This window comes from Fulvia fulva, chromosome 3, assembly GCF_020509005.1.
Source record: "Fulvia fulva chromosome 3, complete sequence".
Classification (NCBI taxonomy): Eukaryota; Fungi; Ascomycota; class Dothideomycetes; order Mycosphaerellales; family Mycosphaerellaceae; genus Fulvia; species Fulvia fulva.
Genome location: NC_063014.1, coordinates 845,026 through 863,080, shown reverse-complemented (window position 1 = coordinate 863,080; position 18,055 = coordinate 845,026). Strand labels below are relative to the sequence as shown.

The window sequence follows — 18,055 nt, the reverse complement described above, 5'->3', positions numbered from 1 at the left end:
CACACACTAGCAACACCAACATGGCGACGGCGGCCACGATGAACGGCTCCCAGCAGGCCTTTGCGCCGGTCCTCTCTGCACTCGCGACCATGTCTAGTAACGTGGACCGGTCACAGAAGAGCCAGGCCCACACTTTCCTCGAGCAATTCCAGAAATCCGCCGAGGCCTGGACATCCACATTTGCGATCCTGCAGTCGGCAGGCTCCACAGACGAAGCGAAGCTGTTCGCTGCGACGACGTTGAAGGGAAAGGTAAGGTAAGGCGGGTCAGAGGCGGCGAGGGAGGCGATTCTGACTTACAATGCTTCAACAGATAGTCTTCGACTTTCACCAGCTACCGCGAGAGTCGTGGCCGCAGCTCCGGGAGACTCTCCTCCAGGTTGTCGCATCCTACGCCAAAGGCCCCAAGCCGATTCGAACACAGCTATGCGTCTGTCTAGCAAACCTCGCCATCCTCATGCTCGACTGGAAGAATGTGCTGCAGACGGTCGTCTCGACATTGGGCAGCGACCAGTCCGGCATATCTTGCGTCCTCGAGTTCCTGCATGTGCTTCCGGAAGAGGTGACAGAGGGGAGAAAGATTAATTTGGCAGAGGATGAGCTGAGAGAGCGGCAAGAGGAATTGCTGGAGCAAAATGGGCAACACGTTCTGCGCTTGCTTACCCAGTACGCTCAGTCCACACCGGAAGCACCGAACAACCCACAACTCCTGGAGTGTATTACATCGTGGATCCGCGAGGTGCCCTTGAACGACATTGTCAACTCGCCGCTCATGGACGTCGTCATGGCCGCCAGTCAATCCGACACTTCCTTCGATGCGGCTGTCGAGACGCTTTGCGCCATCTTCAAGGAGACGAGAGAAGTCGACGAGAACATGAACACCATCAAGGCACTGTTTCCGAGACTAGCAGCACTAAAGCCGCGGATAGCAGTGGTCGCAGAGGAAGAGGATTGGGAGACTTTCAAGGGCATCACACGAATCTTCGCAGAAGCAGGAGAGGCTTGGGTCATCTTAGCTGCGAGACAGCCTGGCGACTTCCGTGGGCTTGTCGAGGCTGTGCTCGAGTGTTGTATGCGAGACAAGGACCGAGAAGCTGTGTCACTGACATTCAACTTCTGGTACGAGCTCAAGCAATACATCACCTTGGAGCGATATATGGAAGCTCGACTGCAATACGTCGACATCTACTCCAACCTGGTCGACATCATGATCCACCATCTGCAGTACCCTGTGCCTGAGAATGGCAACGACTCTGACCTTTTCGATGGCGATCGAGAGGCAGAAGACAGGTTCCGCGAGTTCAGACACCAGCTGGGAGATGTTCTCAAGGATTGCTGCGAAGTTATCGGTGTTACAGAGTGCCTACAGAAGAGCTTCGTCAAGATCGAACAGTGGGTCAGCCAGTATGGATCTCAAGCCAGCGATGGCAAGGTACCGAACTGGCAGGCACTCGAAGCACCACTTTTCAGCATGCGAGCCATGGGCCGTCAAGTGCCATCCGACGAGAACATCATGCTGCCACGACTCATTCCGCTGCTCGTTCAGATCCCCGATCAGGAGAAGGTGCGATTCCAAGCTGTGATGGCTTTGGGTCGATACACAGAATGGACAGCGCAACATCCAGAAACTCTCCAAGATCAGCTCAACTTCATCCTTGCAGCCTTCACGCATCCCTCTCAGGAAGTCGTACGAGCAGCCGCACTCAGCTTCAAGTTCTTCTGCAACGACTGCGCAGACCTGCTATCAGGCTACATGCCACAACTACAGTCGTTTTACGAGAAGAACCTCGATAGTCTCCCATCGTCCAGCCAAGAGGAGACCACAGAAGGTGTCGCATCCGTCCTCACGAAGCAGCCGCTGGACACTCTCTACGACTCGATGAAGCTTTGCTGCGATCCAATACTGAAGCGACTGATGGTCATGGCGAACAATGCAACAGAAAAGGAGCAGAAGCTCGCCATCGCCGACCACCTGAACCTCATCACAATCATCATTCAATGGGTCACACCTTGGGTTGAGCCATCACAACCCCATCCGGCAGTGAAGTACTGCCAAGAGATCTTCCCAACCCTGGCCACCATCTGCGATGCCTTCATCAATTTCGTCCCGATTGTCGAGAGAGTCTGTAGATGCTGGCGGTATATGGTACTGTCGTACCGCATTCACGCTGCCCCTCTTCTACCTCAACTCGCCGAGAAGCTGTCCTCCGGATTTGGTACTAGCAGACAGGGTTGTTTCTTGTGGGCGACTGATAGCGTGGTGCGGGAGTTTTCAGATGTTTCCGACTACGTCTCGCGTGAAACTACCGACAGCATATACGCCTTCTACGAGCAGCAAGCTACCACCTTTTTGCGCGCTCTCAACGACCTGCCACCCGAAGACCTTCCGGATGTGATCGAGGACTTCTTCCGGCTGACTACGGACGTGCTACTATACCACCCAAGCAAGCTTGTCGCATCCGCGCTGATGTCGCCGATATTGTCAGCTGCGTCAACGTCGCTCACGCTGCTGAAGGAAGAGCCGCTGATAGCTACACTCCACTTCCTTCGCGACTTCCTTTCGTATGGTGGCGAGGAGATGCCCTCGCCTTCTTTCGATGCCAACGATGGTACCTACAGTCTTCGAGCGAACCCTCCCCAGATCCGCGATACTGTTAAGAGCCTTATCGCTGCAGAGGGCGAGACACTCGTGCAACGCAGCATGACTGGCATGATGTACACTTTCCCTCAGGACTGCTTTCCAGACGCATCAGGAGTTCTTCTCGGGCTCTTCCAGATGATGCCCAACGAGGTGGCGCAGTGGACTGCGAAAACGGTACAGATGTTGCCAGCTGGCAGTATTGCACCACAAGAATCGGAGAGATTGCTGCGTAACATCCAGCAGCGTATCGATGGGAAAGAGATCAGGAAGATCCGTAGCCTGCTGCAGGACTTCACGAATAGCTATCGGAGGCGTAATGTTGCACCACGGGAGGGACTGGGTCGATTGGAGGCGACCAAGTTTAGGTTTGCGGGCTGATGAGATTGAGGCGAGGTGTTGATGAGTTCGGAGAAGGTGCGGTATGGCATCGGGAAAGGCCTTGTCGGGTCAGAAGAGACGAAGAGACGTTTGCAAAAGGAAGAGGGAACAGGGTCTGCGTTTGAGCGATACCAGGGCATCAGGGCCTGAGTGGAGGGCAATCTGCGGCGTGCCTACGGGTTATGCTGACTATGTAGATCAAAGAGCGATATATTATCGATGCTGTTGATGGCACAGCTGTACCAGTGGCGTCGTCTGGTGTGGCGGCGAGCTTTTGTTATCGTTGGCGTTCGAAGGTGAGCTGGGTTTCGAGTGACGAGAATGCTGATTGCAAAGACGCAGGCCATCAGACCGCTCTTCACCTGTAATGCAACTTTGTAAGGCTTGCTCGGCCTTGTATGAATGATGGTGATAGCTTACATATCTTTCGGTCCCGGCCCTTGTTATAGCGCTCGACCTCCAGCCACTCCCAACTACTGCTGCTAAACCCTAATCCCACCGTAGTCATTCCCGCAACTCGCTTCCATCATCCTTCATCACAATAACAGCAGGCTGCATCCAAGTCACCTCGTACGTGGCTGATGAAAGGCAAGGCCTCAGCGGCCCAGACTGAACGCCTTGCAGCTCGAGGCAGTAGGGCTTGTGCGTGTCTCGATGTTCCTAGGTGACCGAGATGAGCGTGTTCGCCCGGGGTTGTCGGCCGTAACGTTCATGAAGAGGTTGCTTGTCATAGGGTAGACCTGTGGAGTGGGATGATGGTATACGGACGGTAGAAGTGGATGATGAGCTGACTGAGGATGAAACGATACTATGTAGCCCATTGTAGGCCCGGTGGTGAGGTGCTGTGTTTGGTATATAAGCGTTTGGTCCCCGTGCTCAGTGTCTTTGTGTTAGGCGCTAGTTCTGGCTGTGAGTGAGAGCAGGCGAGATAAGGGTTCTTAGGAAGTACGGAGTATACGGCTATCGCACTTGCTACATTGATTATAAGAGAAAGCCAAGCTCACGACCTCGACCTATCCATCTCAACTCTCCACCATGGCCTTCGACCCCATCTTCAACCCCTTCACCACACGACCCAAATCTCAAGCCCTCCGAGCCGGCTCCCTTATCCCATTCCTCCACGTAACGCACCCCCCTCCCTCCCATCCCTCCATCCCAAAACTACTAACCAACCCCCAGACCCTCCGCGCCAACTTCTCCCTGACAACCTGGCTCCTCTTCGGCGCTGTCCTCCAGTCCCTCCTAATCCTCCTCCTCCCCTACAAAAACCTCACCCTCACCGCCCCAGCCTTTGGCCTCCTAATCTACAAAACCACCCGCCTAGCCCTGACGTGTCTCGGTCTTCTCCCAAATCCGGGTATGGACGGCGTGCTGAACTATCGCACCGTTCCCGTCTTCCCAAATGAGAAGGGCGGTGCCCAAGACACGCCCGCCGGCCAGACCATCTGCGCCATGCTCCTGTCCGTCCGCTCAAACCACCCACTAGGAATATTCGCCCCCGGCTTCAAGGAGACGGGGGATTTCTTCAAAGCTATGATTTCGGAATTGAACGCTAATGCTACGGCGTTGGGGTTTTTGGGATCGAGTTCGTGGCTGAGGGCTCACGATCGGGAGACGAGTAGCGAGAACATGGGGTTTCTCCATTTCGAGAACGAGCAGAAATTGCACGACTTCGCGCATGGGCCGTTGCATACGAAGGCGCTGGAGTGGTGGACGGGTGCGGAGGGGGGTTTGAAGCATATTGGGATTATGCATGAGGTGTTTGCGTGTCCGAGGAATTCGTGGGAGGGGATTTATTTGAATTATCATCCGACTGGTACGTCTCCTGGGACCAAGGAGTATGGAAATGAGATTATCGCTGACTGGTTTGCAGGTCTCGGTGCCACGACGAAAGAGGTTGAGGTCGGTGGGAAGAAAGTCTGGATGAGTCCTCTGGTGAAGGGAAAGGGGACGTTGAATTATAGTAAAGGTCGTATGGGAAGGGCGTTTGGATCGAAGGAGTGGGAAGCATTGGATAGGACGCATGGTGAGCATGAGAAGGTGGACTTTGGAGATGAGAAAGTTTGAGTTTTGCTACGAGAGGCGATGCAGTCGGAAGTCGAGGTACATTGCGCCCCATCGGGAAGCAGGCTCCCTGATGAGACCTAGTAGTCATTGCTACATCGCATTCATGTCCACTCCGATGCCGCTACGAAACATTTCCTTGCCGAAGTAGGTTGTCGTGCTTGGATGCGACCCAGAGAGGAATCCACCAGTGAACTGCTGCCATAGTCGCTGCTGATGAGATCCGAGCAGGCAGATCATGCGGCATGATCGTTTGCGTCGTGCGGTTCAGACGGTTCTATGCATGTGCCGTGCATCGTGGTCGGGAACCACTCAGAGTCGTTGTTTTGCACTGGCAGCCATGGCACTGAAGTCGTTCAGCCCAGGGGAGCACACCAGTACCTGCCACCAATACTCCTCAGGTGTAAAATTCTTGCATGATTGGGGAAGAGCACCGGATGTGCGTAGTATTGCCTGCTCGTATCCGCGATCAAGCGGACTTGTAGTGAGATCAAGGTCTAGATCTGCAGCAACGAGAACTACGAGTGGTGATCTTAGGCGAACTATGATGTCGTATATGAGGATACTTGGCGACAGGATCGAGTTCCATGCGATGTGATGTCGAGAACGACCGAGGCCTGCTGGTCCGTTATGGCGTGCTCTGACCACGCCCCACTTGTTGGCTTTCTGGTATGCGCCTCTGCATGAACGAAGCATCCGTGCTGTACGCCGGGTGCCTGGTTTCGACGGCAGGGTCTGGTCCACAGATTGTGCTAGTTGCTTACTGGCATGCAGTCTGCGGTCTGGCCTCGATCCAAATGTCTGCACATCGACGCGCACGAGCATTCGACTGTTGGACTTGTTGAAGCCGCGGCTCAACATGCGAATTTGCGCTGAAGACCACAGTCTCATTTGGCATGAACGAGCATCTGCTCGTATAGATCATCTGGAATCTTTCGTGCGAAGTTCACCGTGTACTCAATCACTTTTCGTGCTCTCAACGGCTTGAAGTCTGGCTTAGGCCTAGACAAGTGGTCAGTAATGGTACCAAGCTTGCTCGATGTTTGTTATACGCACGTGTTACTAGTGAGGAGCGAATCCCGCATCAATACCAGCTGGGATACGATGCAGAGCAAATTGATGTGTGGTCCGTACGCAAAGAGGAAGTCCCACAACTGGAGGACTTCAGGCAGCGGCGGCGTGCAGGCACACAATGTCAGAACGCTGGGGAAAGCATAGATTTCTGCTTTCATGCCCTTCGCGGTGAGATGTGATGCCAGCTTCGAATCGACAATGGTCAGGATTTGGTCAACCAGGGCGAGACCTTTGTGCACACCTTCCATGCTGCCTCGCACGTAGCCTGGGCATTCGTTCTCGATGCAGCGCACGAAGGCAGCATATGCTTGCGCCTCACTTCGGGCAGCGTACAAGAATGGTGCAGCCATGACATTCATTCCTTGCACGTAGCCGATGTGGCTGGTGGGATTATCGCCAGCGTCGGAATCCTCCGTGCCTGCGACTGAGCCTCGCGTGTGGCGAGTACTGACAGATGCTGGTGAGCGGAAGATGGTGTCTGATCCATCGAGACTCTTGGGCACGCCGAGGGTTGGAGGCGACATCCAGCCGTTGATGCGTGCTTCGTCGGCTTCGTGCAGCTTCCACGCCACGGCATTGAGGACACGAGTCAGACTGTTCTCAGTGACACGCCGGCGAAAGAGCGGATCTGTTGTCATGGTTCGAAAGGTGTCGTTTCTGATTTTGGCATATGCTGGAGATGCGCCTGCCTCGACCAGGTCCAGGTAGGTGTTTGTTGGCAGCGGTGCGACATTCAGAAGAATCAGCCAGACATAGATGCGCAGCTCGGACTGACTTGACGTTAGCTGAGCGGTGTACACCATGGATTACGAATGCGTTACGTGCCATGCCATCGCTGTTGGACGGGATGCCATCGAGTAGCACTATGCGCCTCAGCTCGTCGAGACCGGCAATGTGGTCGCCGCTGAATGGGCCCTGCTGGAGCAGAGTGTCGAGTTGAGCCATCGGACGCGCGGATTACGTGTAGCAGACTGGTGGTGTTCAACGCATACACGCAGGAGAATTGGAATGGGTCGTGTCATGAACGCGCCTTCCAACTTCATGTTCAGCCACATACTGTATGTGAAACGTTCGGTTGCCAGGCCAAGCTGTGGCGCTGCTGAAAACACGTGCTCTGTCCTCGCGCCACGCGTGGCAGAAGACGCCAACATTGAACGTTCATGCACGACAGTTTTCGGACACGATGAAGCCAAAGCGGACTCGATCATCCATGCACTTCACACGTTCTGGACTGGCCGACGATGACAGCAGCAGTGTCGTACATGTAACGTCGACGCGCGACAAGATGTCGGGTCACAACATTGAACCTTGGAAGTCCCTTGTGCTTTGCCGCCTGTTTCCGGCCGCGGCTCTGCGATGACAGCCACAATGCGGTAGCGCGCGGGTATATCCTCTCACGACAAAACGAGTGTGAACGACGTACTTTTTGACAAGGATGCGTCGGCTGACAAAACGGCGTACTTTTTGACACGCTTCCGAGATGCTGAGAATCCGAAATGACACGCGACCTCAGCTGTATCTCAACAACACCATCGCGACAAGCAGCCCGGCACAAGCGAATAATGCACCCGCGGTCAGAGGCTTCAAGCACGCCTTTCACGGCCTTGTTCATAGGCTGCTCAGCCTCTCATCCTCCCCAATTTGCCTTGGCGCACGTGCACACATTTCCGGACCCTCGCACATCTCGATGTTAGCTCGGATGATGTGCTAGGGACTAAACCTCGCACATCTCGATGTTAGCTCGGATGATGTGCTAGGGACTAAACCTAATGTCAGACGCTCGACTCCATCTGTCAAACCAGATCCGACCGACGACCCGCAACGCTGCGTAACTTGATCATTTGCGTGAGATCGTGATGGGACCGCTACGTCAATGCCTTCAAAACCCTTCTCTGAGCCTTCTGTGCATTGTTGGCGACCATTCGTGATCATGCTTCCTTGATACATCGACAACCCTGGTGCTTCGACCGGCTACATCCTGCTTCGACCGGCTACATCCTGAAAGCGCCTGGCCGACATCCCACAATTTACAAAGTTCAGCACGGGTACTCCCATTACTACTTTACCTGTCGCAGAACGACACCTTTTACATCCCGCGAGCATACCTCGAGGCCAAGCAGTGGTGTCATCGGTTGAGGACACACACCTGAGGACACACGCCTTGAGGACATCAAGATCAGAGGCGAGGCGCATATTGGGTATCTCCATTTGCTTTTCGACGCTGTCGTGATTATTCGCCATAGAACAAGCTGCTAGCGACCGACGCCCAGCCGTTGTCTGCTCCCAACTGCCTCACCACAGGCCAATTACGTCCCTGCCTAGGCCCTCTTGGATCCTGCACAGCTCTGCATATCGCGGGTGGCTTCAGTTTTAGCGGCAACCCGTCGCGGGCGGCTTACCTCCCTCGCTCCTATCGTTAGAGTCCTGGGTGCGGTGGGTGCTCAGCACATATAAAATCCAAGACCTGCAACACTGAGCGTCAAGCTTTGCCAACTTTGCCCTGTCAGCATTATGGCGTCGACAAGCACCAAGGTCGGCCACGGCCTTGCAAAGGCACTTGGCATCAAGCTGGACTATCGCAACGAGACTGGAGCTTCGAAACTGAGCCGTGGCGAGTCAGTATTCTCCGTCGACAGTTCGAACAGCTACATCGAGGAGGAGCCTACCGCAGCGGACTGGATCCGCGAAGTCTTGCCTGATGGACCTGGGGTACTGCGGTACTTCCGTAACCTGTTCCCCTTCACACACTGGATTATGAGGTACAACTTACAATGGCTGTATGGAGATCTCGTTGCTGGCATCACGGTCGGCGCTGTCGTCGTTCCACAAAGCATGGCATACGCAAAACTTGCCGAGCTTCCTGTCGAATTTGGCCTGTACTCCTCTTTCATGGGTGTACTCATCTACTGGTTCTTCGCTACATCAAAAGATATTACCATCGGCGTAAGTTATGTCTGATCATAATGCGCCATCAAAAAGCTAACGATTGTTCTAGCCTGTCGCTGTAATGTCTACCATCGTCGGTAACATCGTCCTCAAGGTTCAAGCAGAAGATCCAAATCTGGCTCCGGAGGTGGTTGCATCTGCTCTTGCAATTATCGTCGGAGGTATCGTCTGTTTCATTGGCCTCGTACGCCTCGGCTGGCTCGTCGAATTGATCTCACTCACCTCGATCTCTGCATTCATGACCGGATCCGCCATCAACATCGCTGTTGGCCAAGTACCAAATTTGATGGGCTTGAGCAGCGTGAACAACCGCGCTTCGACTTACTTGGTGGTCATCAACTCGCTGAAGCACCTGGGAGAGACCAAGCTGGACGCAGCACTGGGCCTGACGGCACTGACAATGCTGTATCTCGTCCGCTTCACCTTCAACCAGCTTGCCAAGCGACAGCCTCAACGCAAGAAATTGTGGTTCTTCTGCAATACGCTACGAACCGCCTTCGTGATCCTTCTCTACACCCTGATCAGCTACCTGATCAACCGAAACCTACCGGACCACAGCACCAAGTCTGCTAAATCATCGCCCGTCAAACTCCTTGGACCTGTTCCCAGAGGATTCAAGCACGCCGCGGTCCCAACTGTCAACAGCCACATTGTCAGTCTGTTCGCGAGTGAGATCCCAGTCTCGGTCATTGTGCTTCTCATTGAGCACATCTCCATTTCGAAGTCCTTCGGCAGAGTCAACAACTACACAATCGACCCGTCGCAAGAGCTAATCGCTATCGGAGTGTCGAACCTGCTGGGCCCGTTTTTGGGCGCCTATCCAGCTACTGGCTCCTTCTCTCGAACCGCGATCAAGTCCAAAGCTGGTGTGCGCACGCCATTCGCCGGTGTCCTCACTGCGCTTGTTGTGCTGCTCGCAATCTATGCACTTCCAGCAGTGTTCTTCTTCATCCCGAACTCAGCGCTCAGCGCTGTCATCATCCATGCTGTCGGCGATCTGATCACCCCACCCAACACGGTCTACCAGTTCTGGCGAGTTTCACCACTCGAGGTCATCATCTTCTTCGCCGGTGTTATCGTCACTGTCTTCACGTCCATCGACATCGGTGTTTACGTCACAATCGCGACCTCGATGGCACTCCTGCTCTTCAGAGTATTCAAAGCTCAAGGACGCTTCCTTGGTCGCGTCAAGGTGCACTCCGTGATTGGTGATCATCTTATTGAGGGCGAAGACAATAAGCCCGGCACGGTGAGACTTGGCCAGGATAGCGACCCCAACAAGTCTGCGAGAAACATCTTCCTGCCAATCGAGCACGAAGATGGCTCAAACCCGACCATTCGTGCCCAGCATCCGTATCCTGGCATCTTCATCTACAGGTTCTCAGAAGGCTTCAACTACCCCAACGCAAACCACTATCTGGACTACATGGTTCACAGGATCTTCGAAGAGACGCAACGCACAAATCCCCACGGCTACGCGCGACCTGGCGACCGGCCTTGGAATGACCCCGGCCCAAAGCCAGGCAAGGAAGTGGTGCAGGACGACCATAGACCGACTCTCAAAGCCATCATTCTCGATTTCTCGTCGGTCAACAATGTTGATCTCACATCAGTGCAGAACCTCATTGACGTCCGCAACCAACTCGATCGCTACACCGCGCCGGAACGCGTACAATGGCATTTTGCTTGCATCAACAATCGCTGGACGAAACGTGCCCTCGTCGCTGCAGGCTTTGGATATCCAACCGCTATTGACGGCAGCTACTCTCGGTGGAAGCCAATCTTCAGCGTCGCCGAACTTGGTGGTAACTGGAGCGCGGCTGCTGCTGCAGAAGAAGAGGAGAACAGAGAGCTGCACAAACAACGCACAGATATCGAGACTGGGCAAAGAGAGGTTGACAGCATCAACCACTCTGAAGCCAGCTCATTCACCGATATCGACAAGCAGCTGCAGAAGTCGAGGGCGTATGGTCAAAGCAATGTCAAGGTTGCAGTCGTGCATGGCTTGAACAGGCCATTCTTCCACATCGACTTGACTAGTGCGCTGCAATCGGCAATCCACAATTTGGGAGGCCAGGCGGAATCAGAGGGCGAGACTCAGAATGGGCAGTCATGATGTACGAAAGCATTTGTTTGAAAAGTTGGGTGCAGCGGATGTGTAACGGCCATGTCTTGCATTTACAAGCGACGCATGCAATGATACCATAGGGCGATCTACTACCACAATTCAAAAGAGCCTAACCGTGTCGGTCCCCATGCACCCGCGAAGCGGGTGTTGGACAACCCAGTGATATTGGACACCTCAACGATATCAATGAGGTGTTTTCAACTATCTATTGGCTATATCGTTCATACAGGCAAGCCATATTGGCATAATCTTCCGTCTCTCCACTGGATAAGCAGGTCTGTTGTATGGGCCCTTGATATAGCTCATAATCTTGCTTATCCGGTGTCTCAATTCACCTGTTCTTGCACGTGCTAGCTGGGCTTCAAGCTGCTTTACTGTGTTCTCTTCACGTTCTTGTATAGCAGCTCTTGCGTTGATAGCCTTCATGACACCTCCACGCTGAAGGTGTTGTCTCTTCTGAGTGTTGCGAGCATTGCGAGCGTTCTGGCGGACCGTGGTGTTGTTCAATTCAGCTACTGCTTCGGCGCCCTCAACGATAGCAATCTGGGCTCCACGGAAGAGTGGCTCCAGTCGCTGCTTAATAGACTCATCTATCGATGGATCAGCTATAAGCGCAGCAGTGTATCGACCGAAGGTCCTGACTGTTGTTGGAAGCTGCTTATCGTTGACAATCGGCTCCGGTGTTGAGACTCGTTTATTCGATCGAAGAGCAGCTAGGTCTTGCCTTGCACGAGCCAATATTGGCTCCGGATTGAAGGGGTAGATACCACACTTCTCGAAGCCGCTTATGATGGTTGTTGGCTTCATTGCTTGCCTTCTGAAGGCCTCGAAGTCATGCAAGAACTAGGTCCAGTATGGTATCGCTTGAGGATCGAATTTGCGCTGATCTGGACCATCCGGAGTCGCGCGGATACGCCTATCTTGTCACACCTCCTCAAGTAGGTTGCAAGAACAGCTTCTTGATCGTCTGTCAACACCGTGTGCGTACGCGGCCGTGTGCTGCGTGAGTTGTGACCGAGAAGTCGTCTTCTGAAGCGTTGGTAATCGACACCCCAGTTGGCGGCTACCTGCTTGACAGGACCTGGATTTGACGCGTCGCAGTACCACTGCACGGCCTCACTGATGAGCTCCTCTTCTTCACGATAGATGGAAGCAACCATATTGATGAGATAACGCGTGTTGAATGGAAGATACGCGTGTTGGAAAGCGTGGTTTTATTGAGGTGTCCAATATCACTGGGTTGTCCAACACCCGCTTCGCGGGTGCATGGGCACCGACACGGCTATCTTCTCATCGACAATCTTCCTCTTCGTCTTGGTCGAGCACAACAGTCAGTCTTACTCAGCTCGTGACTTCTCTTGGCGTCGAGCGGGCTCGAGCGCCCAGTGTCTAGGGGCAGTGCCATCGGACAGTGCCCTGGGATACCTTCCATTGCGCTGGTTCTCCCTAAGTCTGAGAACTGGATCCTGAATTTGGATAGTATCCGCTCGTAATCGAGCTTTAACAACAACCCGCCAAGTCTTGACTATACACAACGCCCGTGCGGTTAGGGAGGGTAGGGTAAAGGGTTAGGAGGGTAAGGGTCAGTAGTTAGGGAGGTTAGGGAGGGGTTAGGAGGGTTAGGGAGGGTTAGGCAGTATGTTTCAAAAAAAGTCGGGCCTCCTCGTATTGATTAAAATTAATGGGCAATTGATGGAGTCCCCGAGGGCACTGTCCGATGGTACTGCCCCTAGACATTGGGCTCGAGCGGGGCCCGCTTGGATCCTTCCGACTTCGTTCTTGAACACAACACCTTTCCAGGGATCACGACTCATTTCGACAGGGTGAAGTCACCGTGTCCCCTTAACTACACCGTCTTATACCGCTGATCGTGCACATCACTAGTATATAATCCAGTCTCCCAATCCATGAAATCCCTTTAAGCAGCAACCCGTCGCGATCCGGCCAGTATACAGGTCTCCCAGAAGGACCGCATCGCATCTCGCAAACATGGACAGAAGCAATGATACGCCAATTTCTCCGGTGACGGCGTCGAAAGGAGGGCCACAGCTGACGTTATCCGCTGCATCTATCAATAATGAACCCATTGAACTCGACAGTACAGAGGTGTCTCTAGAGATCGGCAGGAGGCGGTCAGAGGCTGTCGCGCTGGAAGCGCTTCATGCGAAGCACGGGTTGAATCCTGAAGAGCGCAAGGTATGTATGCGTGCTGCCATCTCGGTGGGCGTTGGGTGAAGGCTGCTGAACAGCATACAGCGAGTGTCCGAATTACGTGCAGAGCTGGGTAACAAGCGCAAGTCCGATCCAGCTGTTATGGGTAACATACCTGAAGACCCTTCATCGACGGAGTTTGAGCGCACTACGGCTGCTGAGGATGACCAGCGGAAGGCTCCCTCAGGCTCGGAAAAGGCGTAGCCGACACGTTTAAAAGTGCAGGCTTTCTATGCAGATTCCATCATAGCGCAGCATGGTACGTCGAGCTTATGGGAACAGACCAATTTCTCTATGGCTTGGTTGGAACGTCTGTTGTTGATGTGATGGCGACTGGGTTTTACTACTGATGTGTCGCTAGTGATGAATTCTTCGTTGCGTGCTTTGCTATGGTACTCAATACTGACAGTGCAATGGCAGGCTTGGGCACTATACGCCGGTCCAGAGGGCAATTGCTCGCTGGCCACGAAACCTGCAAAGTCTTGTGAAAGCCGATCACGGCGACTTCATTTGGTTCCTGTGCACAACGCGGACTTCAGAATATACCGGATGACACAGTCTCAAGGTCCGGATCGAGCTTCGGGTTCATGGCATTCTTTGTTGGAATTGGCTCGTGGTTTTCCTGTCTGCCGCAACGAGCTTGGAGTATAGCTATGTCAGCTTTTCTTTGTTTCGACACCCCAGACCTTTAGCATCTCAGTGACGCCTCCTTCTAGACATCATGGACAGCAGCCATGTATATCGAGGCAAGGCCACTATCGACATACCAGCCCACGCCAGGCTGGAGCATACCGCCACTGTCGCCAGGAAAGCTCAAACGACCGCCAATCGGCAGTGCCGCTCCTACTTCTGGCTCATCTGGTCACCGGTCTCGAACGTCACTTCAGCGACCACAGTTCCCAAGCTCAGGTTCGTCGTCTTCCTCCTTATGCGGCCTCGAGCAAACGGTGCCGTCCTTTCAAAGCTTTGTCAAACGTACTCCATCCAAGGACTCCTCCGACAAGCCGCTACCACCTACCCCTTCGCTAGCAGCCAAATTTTCCGGAGAATCACTTATCGATTCCTACTTCCGACGTTCATCAAGTATCTACAGCCGTACGCCAAGTCAACTGGACGCAGATTCGATCCCTGGGTGGCAGATTGACGGGGTAACTGAAGACCTCCCACCGTTCCTCTTGCAGCCGATAGCGTATAGTGTCAGCACCCCCGACTTGAGTCACAAAAATGATACGCCTCCTCTCCTCGAGCCCCGAGTGTACTCGCCACTCATCATCAGTCCGTCGCCTACCGTCAGCACAATCACTGTGGACCGTGTGGATCCGGAGCCACTGTCAGGTATTTCACCAAATGCGGGACCGTCCAAATCGTCGCATCAAAGCCTTATGGCTTCTAAGCGTCCCAAAGCTGAGACGATCTCACTTGAAGAGGCGAAGCAGGCACTGAAGGCTCCGGGGGCGGTGCCCTTACTACCCGAGGAGTTGCGAGCACAAGCTCTTAAGCAGAGGAGATCTCAAGGGCAAATCCGTCTAGACAGCATAGACATCTTTTCTGTGGGCGGGAAGGCGCCTCAGCTGCCACCTCATGTAGACGAGGGGTTACGAGCACAAGCTCTCAAGCAGACGACATCACAAGGGCAAATTCGTCTTGACAGCATCGACATTTTCGGAAAGGCGCCTCAGCTAGCACCTCATCTACCTCCGGCTGCGACTCTGATCGATACACAGGGAAGGCGGAGGACACTTTTGACGCCGCCGATTGAAGTCACAACGCCCGCGAAAGAGTACCCCCTTGGTGCTAAGCCAAGTCTACCCTATGCTAAGGCTTTCCGCGTGGGCAATGGTCCGGTCAGGAACATTACCCCACCCGTAGCTCACGCGAGGACGGTGTCGAGGGAGTATGTCGGGCTGTTTTCGCATGACAACGACAGTGATGTATCGCGGGGCCGGAGGAGGGAGCGAAAACGTAGCCGCGATGTTGATCAGGCCAACACGTTGGCACAGCCATACCATTCTATGCTCACGCAACAGCAGACTCGGCAGGCATCAGAATCATCGGGGTGGGACTCGGATGATAGCGTCAGAGCGCGAATGAAGATGATCCCGCAGCCGCTGTTCCAAACAAAGCAGATTCCTGGAACGAGGCAGCCTGCCGATTCCTATGGCAGTCAGTCGTCACTATCAGTACCAGGTAGCCATAGGCGAGACGACAGCGGTAGCAGTGCTTCCTCGGGGAAGAGATCGACAGGATTTCATCTTCGTTTGTCCCCGCCAACGTCGACTCGGGCGAGCAGTATCACAGGTATGATTCCCATATCACCACCGGATGATCATAACCCTGGGAGAAGTCGGCCTCCACCCATCGTTACGAATGTCTCTGGAAGAGTCAAGACAAATCGGACTACGCCACCAAGGTCGAAGTCACATTTCGAAAGAGGGATGCGCTACATACGCAGCAAGAGCTCCAAGAAGGAAGAGCAGAAAAGGGCGGATGACTTGAAGCAAAGCATGCAACCAGGAACGCCCTTACTTGCCGCAGATATTGTTGCGCTCAAGCTGAGAACCCCCGATTCCACTCCCAACACCTCGCCTCTTGCCAACAGTCCATCAACCTGGCGTACGACCAATAAAAGTAACGTCACAGAGAAGGGAAAGGTTCCAATGTGGGAGCGTGTCGCCAAGAATGTAGCCAAAGGTCGACGGAGATCATCGAATAGATCACAAAGCTCGTCTCAATTGATGAGCCCAGGCGCTTTCGTCCCCTCGCCCGACTCTCCTCACCTCTTCCCAAATCCCATCAAGAGCACCGCGCCCTACCTAGGCTGGACAGATTCTACCAAGAACCTCTTCGACGAAGCTCACACCCCGACTCACCCCCCGTCAGGCCACAACTTGACTCACATCATTGGACCGCCGAAGCCACTAGATGATAGCAAGAACGGCCTCGTGGACGCGGATAGCTTCGGTTCTGCTGCGGGGAGGCCAAGTATAGTAGGGAACGTGCTGGACTCTTGGAGGGAGAATAAAGCGCAGAAGAGGAGAGAGAATTTGAAGAGGGCGATTAGGGTCGTTGGACCGGAGGAGGTGGCGCCGGATCAGAAGGTGACGGAGGGCCAGAGGGAGGTGTGGAGTCGGCCTGTGTTGGGGTTGCAGAGGAAGTTGAGTGAGTTTGGATGGGTCTGATGGCCTTGCTTAATCGAAATTCCGACTGAGAAGATCCTTGTCAACGGTCTTGCAAGTGAAGAAAGCTGGAGCAAACAATGTAGGACTCTCCGTTTGCTTTTGGTGCTCTTTGTTCAGACCATTCATATAGCACTGCATCTGCTCCAGGTGCTGTACATCTGGCACGACGAGAGAACATGTCAAAAGCAGGTAGTCGTGAAACTGCATACAAGGCCGTGAAACGGGGCTTGGAAAAGTGAGTGTGCGCACATCATTCACGACCTGGCTACCACTAACAGATTCTGGTCAATAGGCTGCGAACTGATGATACTCTTGCCGACTTCACCCTGGGCTCTGGCGACAAAGAATGGAAAGTGCATAAAGTCGTGCTCTTCACCCACTCTGACGTGTTATACACGATGAGTACTTCACCCAGATTCCCGGTATGTTCATGTCCACACAGGCCAGGGTGACTCAGAAGCTGACAAGGTCGTAGGAGTCCCAGTCTGGTCGAGCGGAGCTGAAGGATATCAATGGCGTCCCTTTCGATCCAGCTTGTATCGAAGCCCTCGTTCAGTACTTGTATATCCGTGACGAGGAGCTGATATGGCCGTGGTCTGGGCGTCGAAACACTTCGGATCAGTGTCGAGCACGGGACGAAAATCATGCCGACAATGACTCCAGTTCCGACGACTCGGAGCTTCCCGATGTAGACGATGTAGACGATGCAGAGGCAGAAGCAGTCGTCGAGAACTGTGCGACGCACCCAATCTCCGATGTCGACTTCCTGATCTCGCTTGGCAACCTTGCAGAGGTAAGAAGATTGAATGACTGCCTGTCATCAGTCGCCTATAAGAGAAAATACTGACCAAAGTTTACGTTCAATTAGATGTACAACATCGTGCCACTCAAGCGCTACACCATGACCCAACTTGACCTGTACATGCGCTGTGAAATGCCCGGCAGGCTCAATGCCATGATCGAGCATATCTGCGCAACAGACACGGAACCCCAGGAAATGCGGCAGCTCATTGCCGACTATGCAGCAGCGGAAATAGGAGAGTTTCACCCACTCAAAGGCGGAATCTTGGACCGCCACCCTGATTTCGCCCATGATGTCCTCGAGGCCTTGGCAAGGCGAGCACATGAAGGCGTTGGAGTGAGAAGGCACGGGAGTATCCTACGTGCCGAGGTGGGAAGGCCGAAGCGGAATACTGAGTACGAGAGTTCGGACTAAATTGACTGATGCTTTGACTCCCAACTGATCATGTCTTCCAGCTCTGTTACGTCGGACTGGCCTCGAGAACATCCTCCAGACACCAATTGGTAGTGAAGATGTCTTTGGACAAGATTTTGAGTGAGATGAGTGATGGTTCTGGCAGTGAAGAAAGCATTGGTCTTGACAGAGTGACTGGCATGTGAGAGATGAAGTGAATGAAAGCTCGCTCGAGCTTCT

General features: G+C 53.8%; 7 protein-coding genes across 7 annotated transcripts; 6 read left to right on the top strand and 1 right to left on the bottom strand.

The window, feature by feature from the left end:
• Positions 1-20: 20 nt before the first annotated feature.
• CLAFUR5_07980 (uncharacterized protein) lies at positions 21-3,018 on the top strand (the record flags this gene model as incomplete). The annotated part of the gene is made up of 2 exons (XM_047907128.1): positions 21-251; positions 313-3,018. 2 exons carry the CDS (start codon positions 21-23, stop codon positions 3,016-3,018), a joined length of 2,937 nt encoding a protein of 978 aa, XP_047759022.1.
• A 1,035-nt stretch (positions 3,019-4,053) lies between these two features.
• On the top strand, positions 4,054-5,085 carry CLAFUR5_07979 (Monooxygenase; the record flags this gene model as incomplete). The annotated part of the gene is made up of 3 exons (XM_047907127.1): positions 4,054-4,140; positions 4,198-4,834; positions 4,892-5,085. 3 exons carry the CDS (start codon positions 4,054-4,056, stop codon positions 5,083-5,085), a joined length of 918 nt encoding a protein of 305 aa, XP_047759729.1.
• Positions 5,086-5,969: 884 nt separating this feature from the next.
• CLAFUR5_07978 (Mitotic check point protein BUB2) lies at positions 5,970-7,101 on the bottom strand (the record flags this gene model as incomplete). Its single annotated transcript, XM_047907126.1, has 3 exons — positions 5,970-6,084; positions 6,139-6,926; positions 6,982-7,101. The coding sequence occupies 3 exons, from the start codon at positions 7,099-7,101 to the stop codon at positions 5,970-5,972; spliced, it is 1,023 nt and encodes a 340-aa protein (XP_047759731.1).
• A 1,566-nt stretch (positions 7,102-8,667) lies between these two features.
• On the top strand, positions 8,668-11,218 carry CLAFUR5_07977 (Sulfate permease 2; the record flags this gene model as incomplete). The annotated part of the gene is made up of 2 exons (XM_047907125.1): positions 8,668-9,099; positions 9,152-11,218. The coding sequence occupies 2 exons, from the start codon at positions 8,668-8,670 to the stop codon at positions 11,216-11,218; spliced, it is 2,499 nt and encodes an 832-aa protein (XP_047759713.1).
• Positions 11,219-13,219: 2,001 nt separating this feature from the next.
• CLAFUR5_07976 (uncharacterized protein) lies at positions 13,220-13,645 on the top strand (the record flags this gene model as incomplete). Its single annotated transcript, XM_047907124.1, has 2 exons — positions 13,220-13,426; positions 13,487-13,645. The coding sequence occupies 2 exons, from the start codon at positions 13,220-13,222 to the stop codon at positions 13,643-13,645; spliced, it is 366 nt and encodes a 121-aa protein (XP_047759714.1).
• A 530-nt stretch (positions 13,646-14,175) lies between these two features.
• Positions 14,176-16,620, top strand: CLAFUR5_07975 (uncharacterized protein; the record flags this gene model as incomplete). Its single annotated transcript, XM_047907123.1, has 1 exon — positions 14,176-16,620. One exon carries the CDS (start codon positions 14,176-14,178, stop codon positions 16,618-16,620), a length of 2,445 nt encoding a protein of 814 aa, XP_047759720.1.
• A 176-nt stretch (positions 16,621-16,796) lies between these two features.
• Positions 16,797-17,836, top strand: CLAFUR5_07974 (uncharacterized protein; the record flags this gene model as incomplete). The annotated part of the gene is made up of 4 exons (XM_047907122.1): positions 16,797-16,855; positions 16,913-17,042; positions 17,096-17,413; positions 17,489-17,836. The coding sequence occupies 4 exons, from the start codon at positions 16,797-16,799 to the stop codon at positions 17,834-17,836; spliced, it is 855 nt and encodes a 284-aa protein (XP_047759724.1).
• Positions 17,837-18,055: the final 219 nt, after the last annotated feature.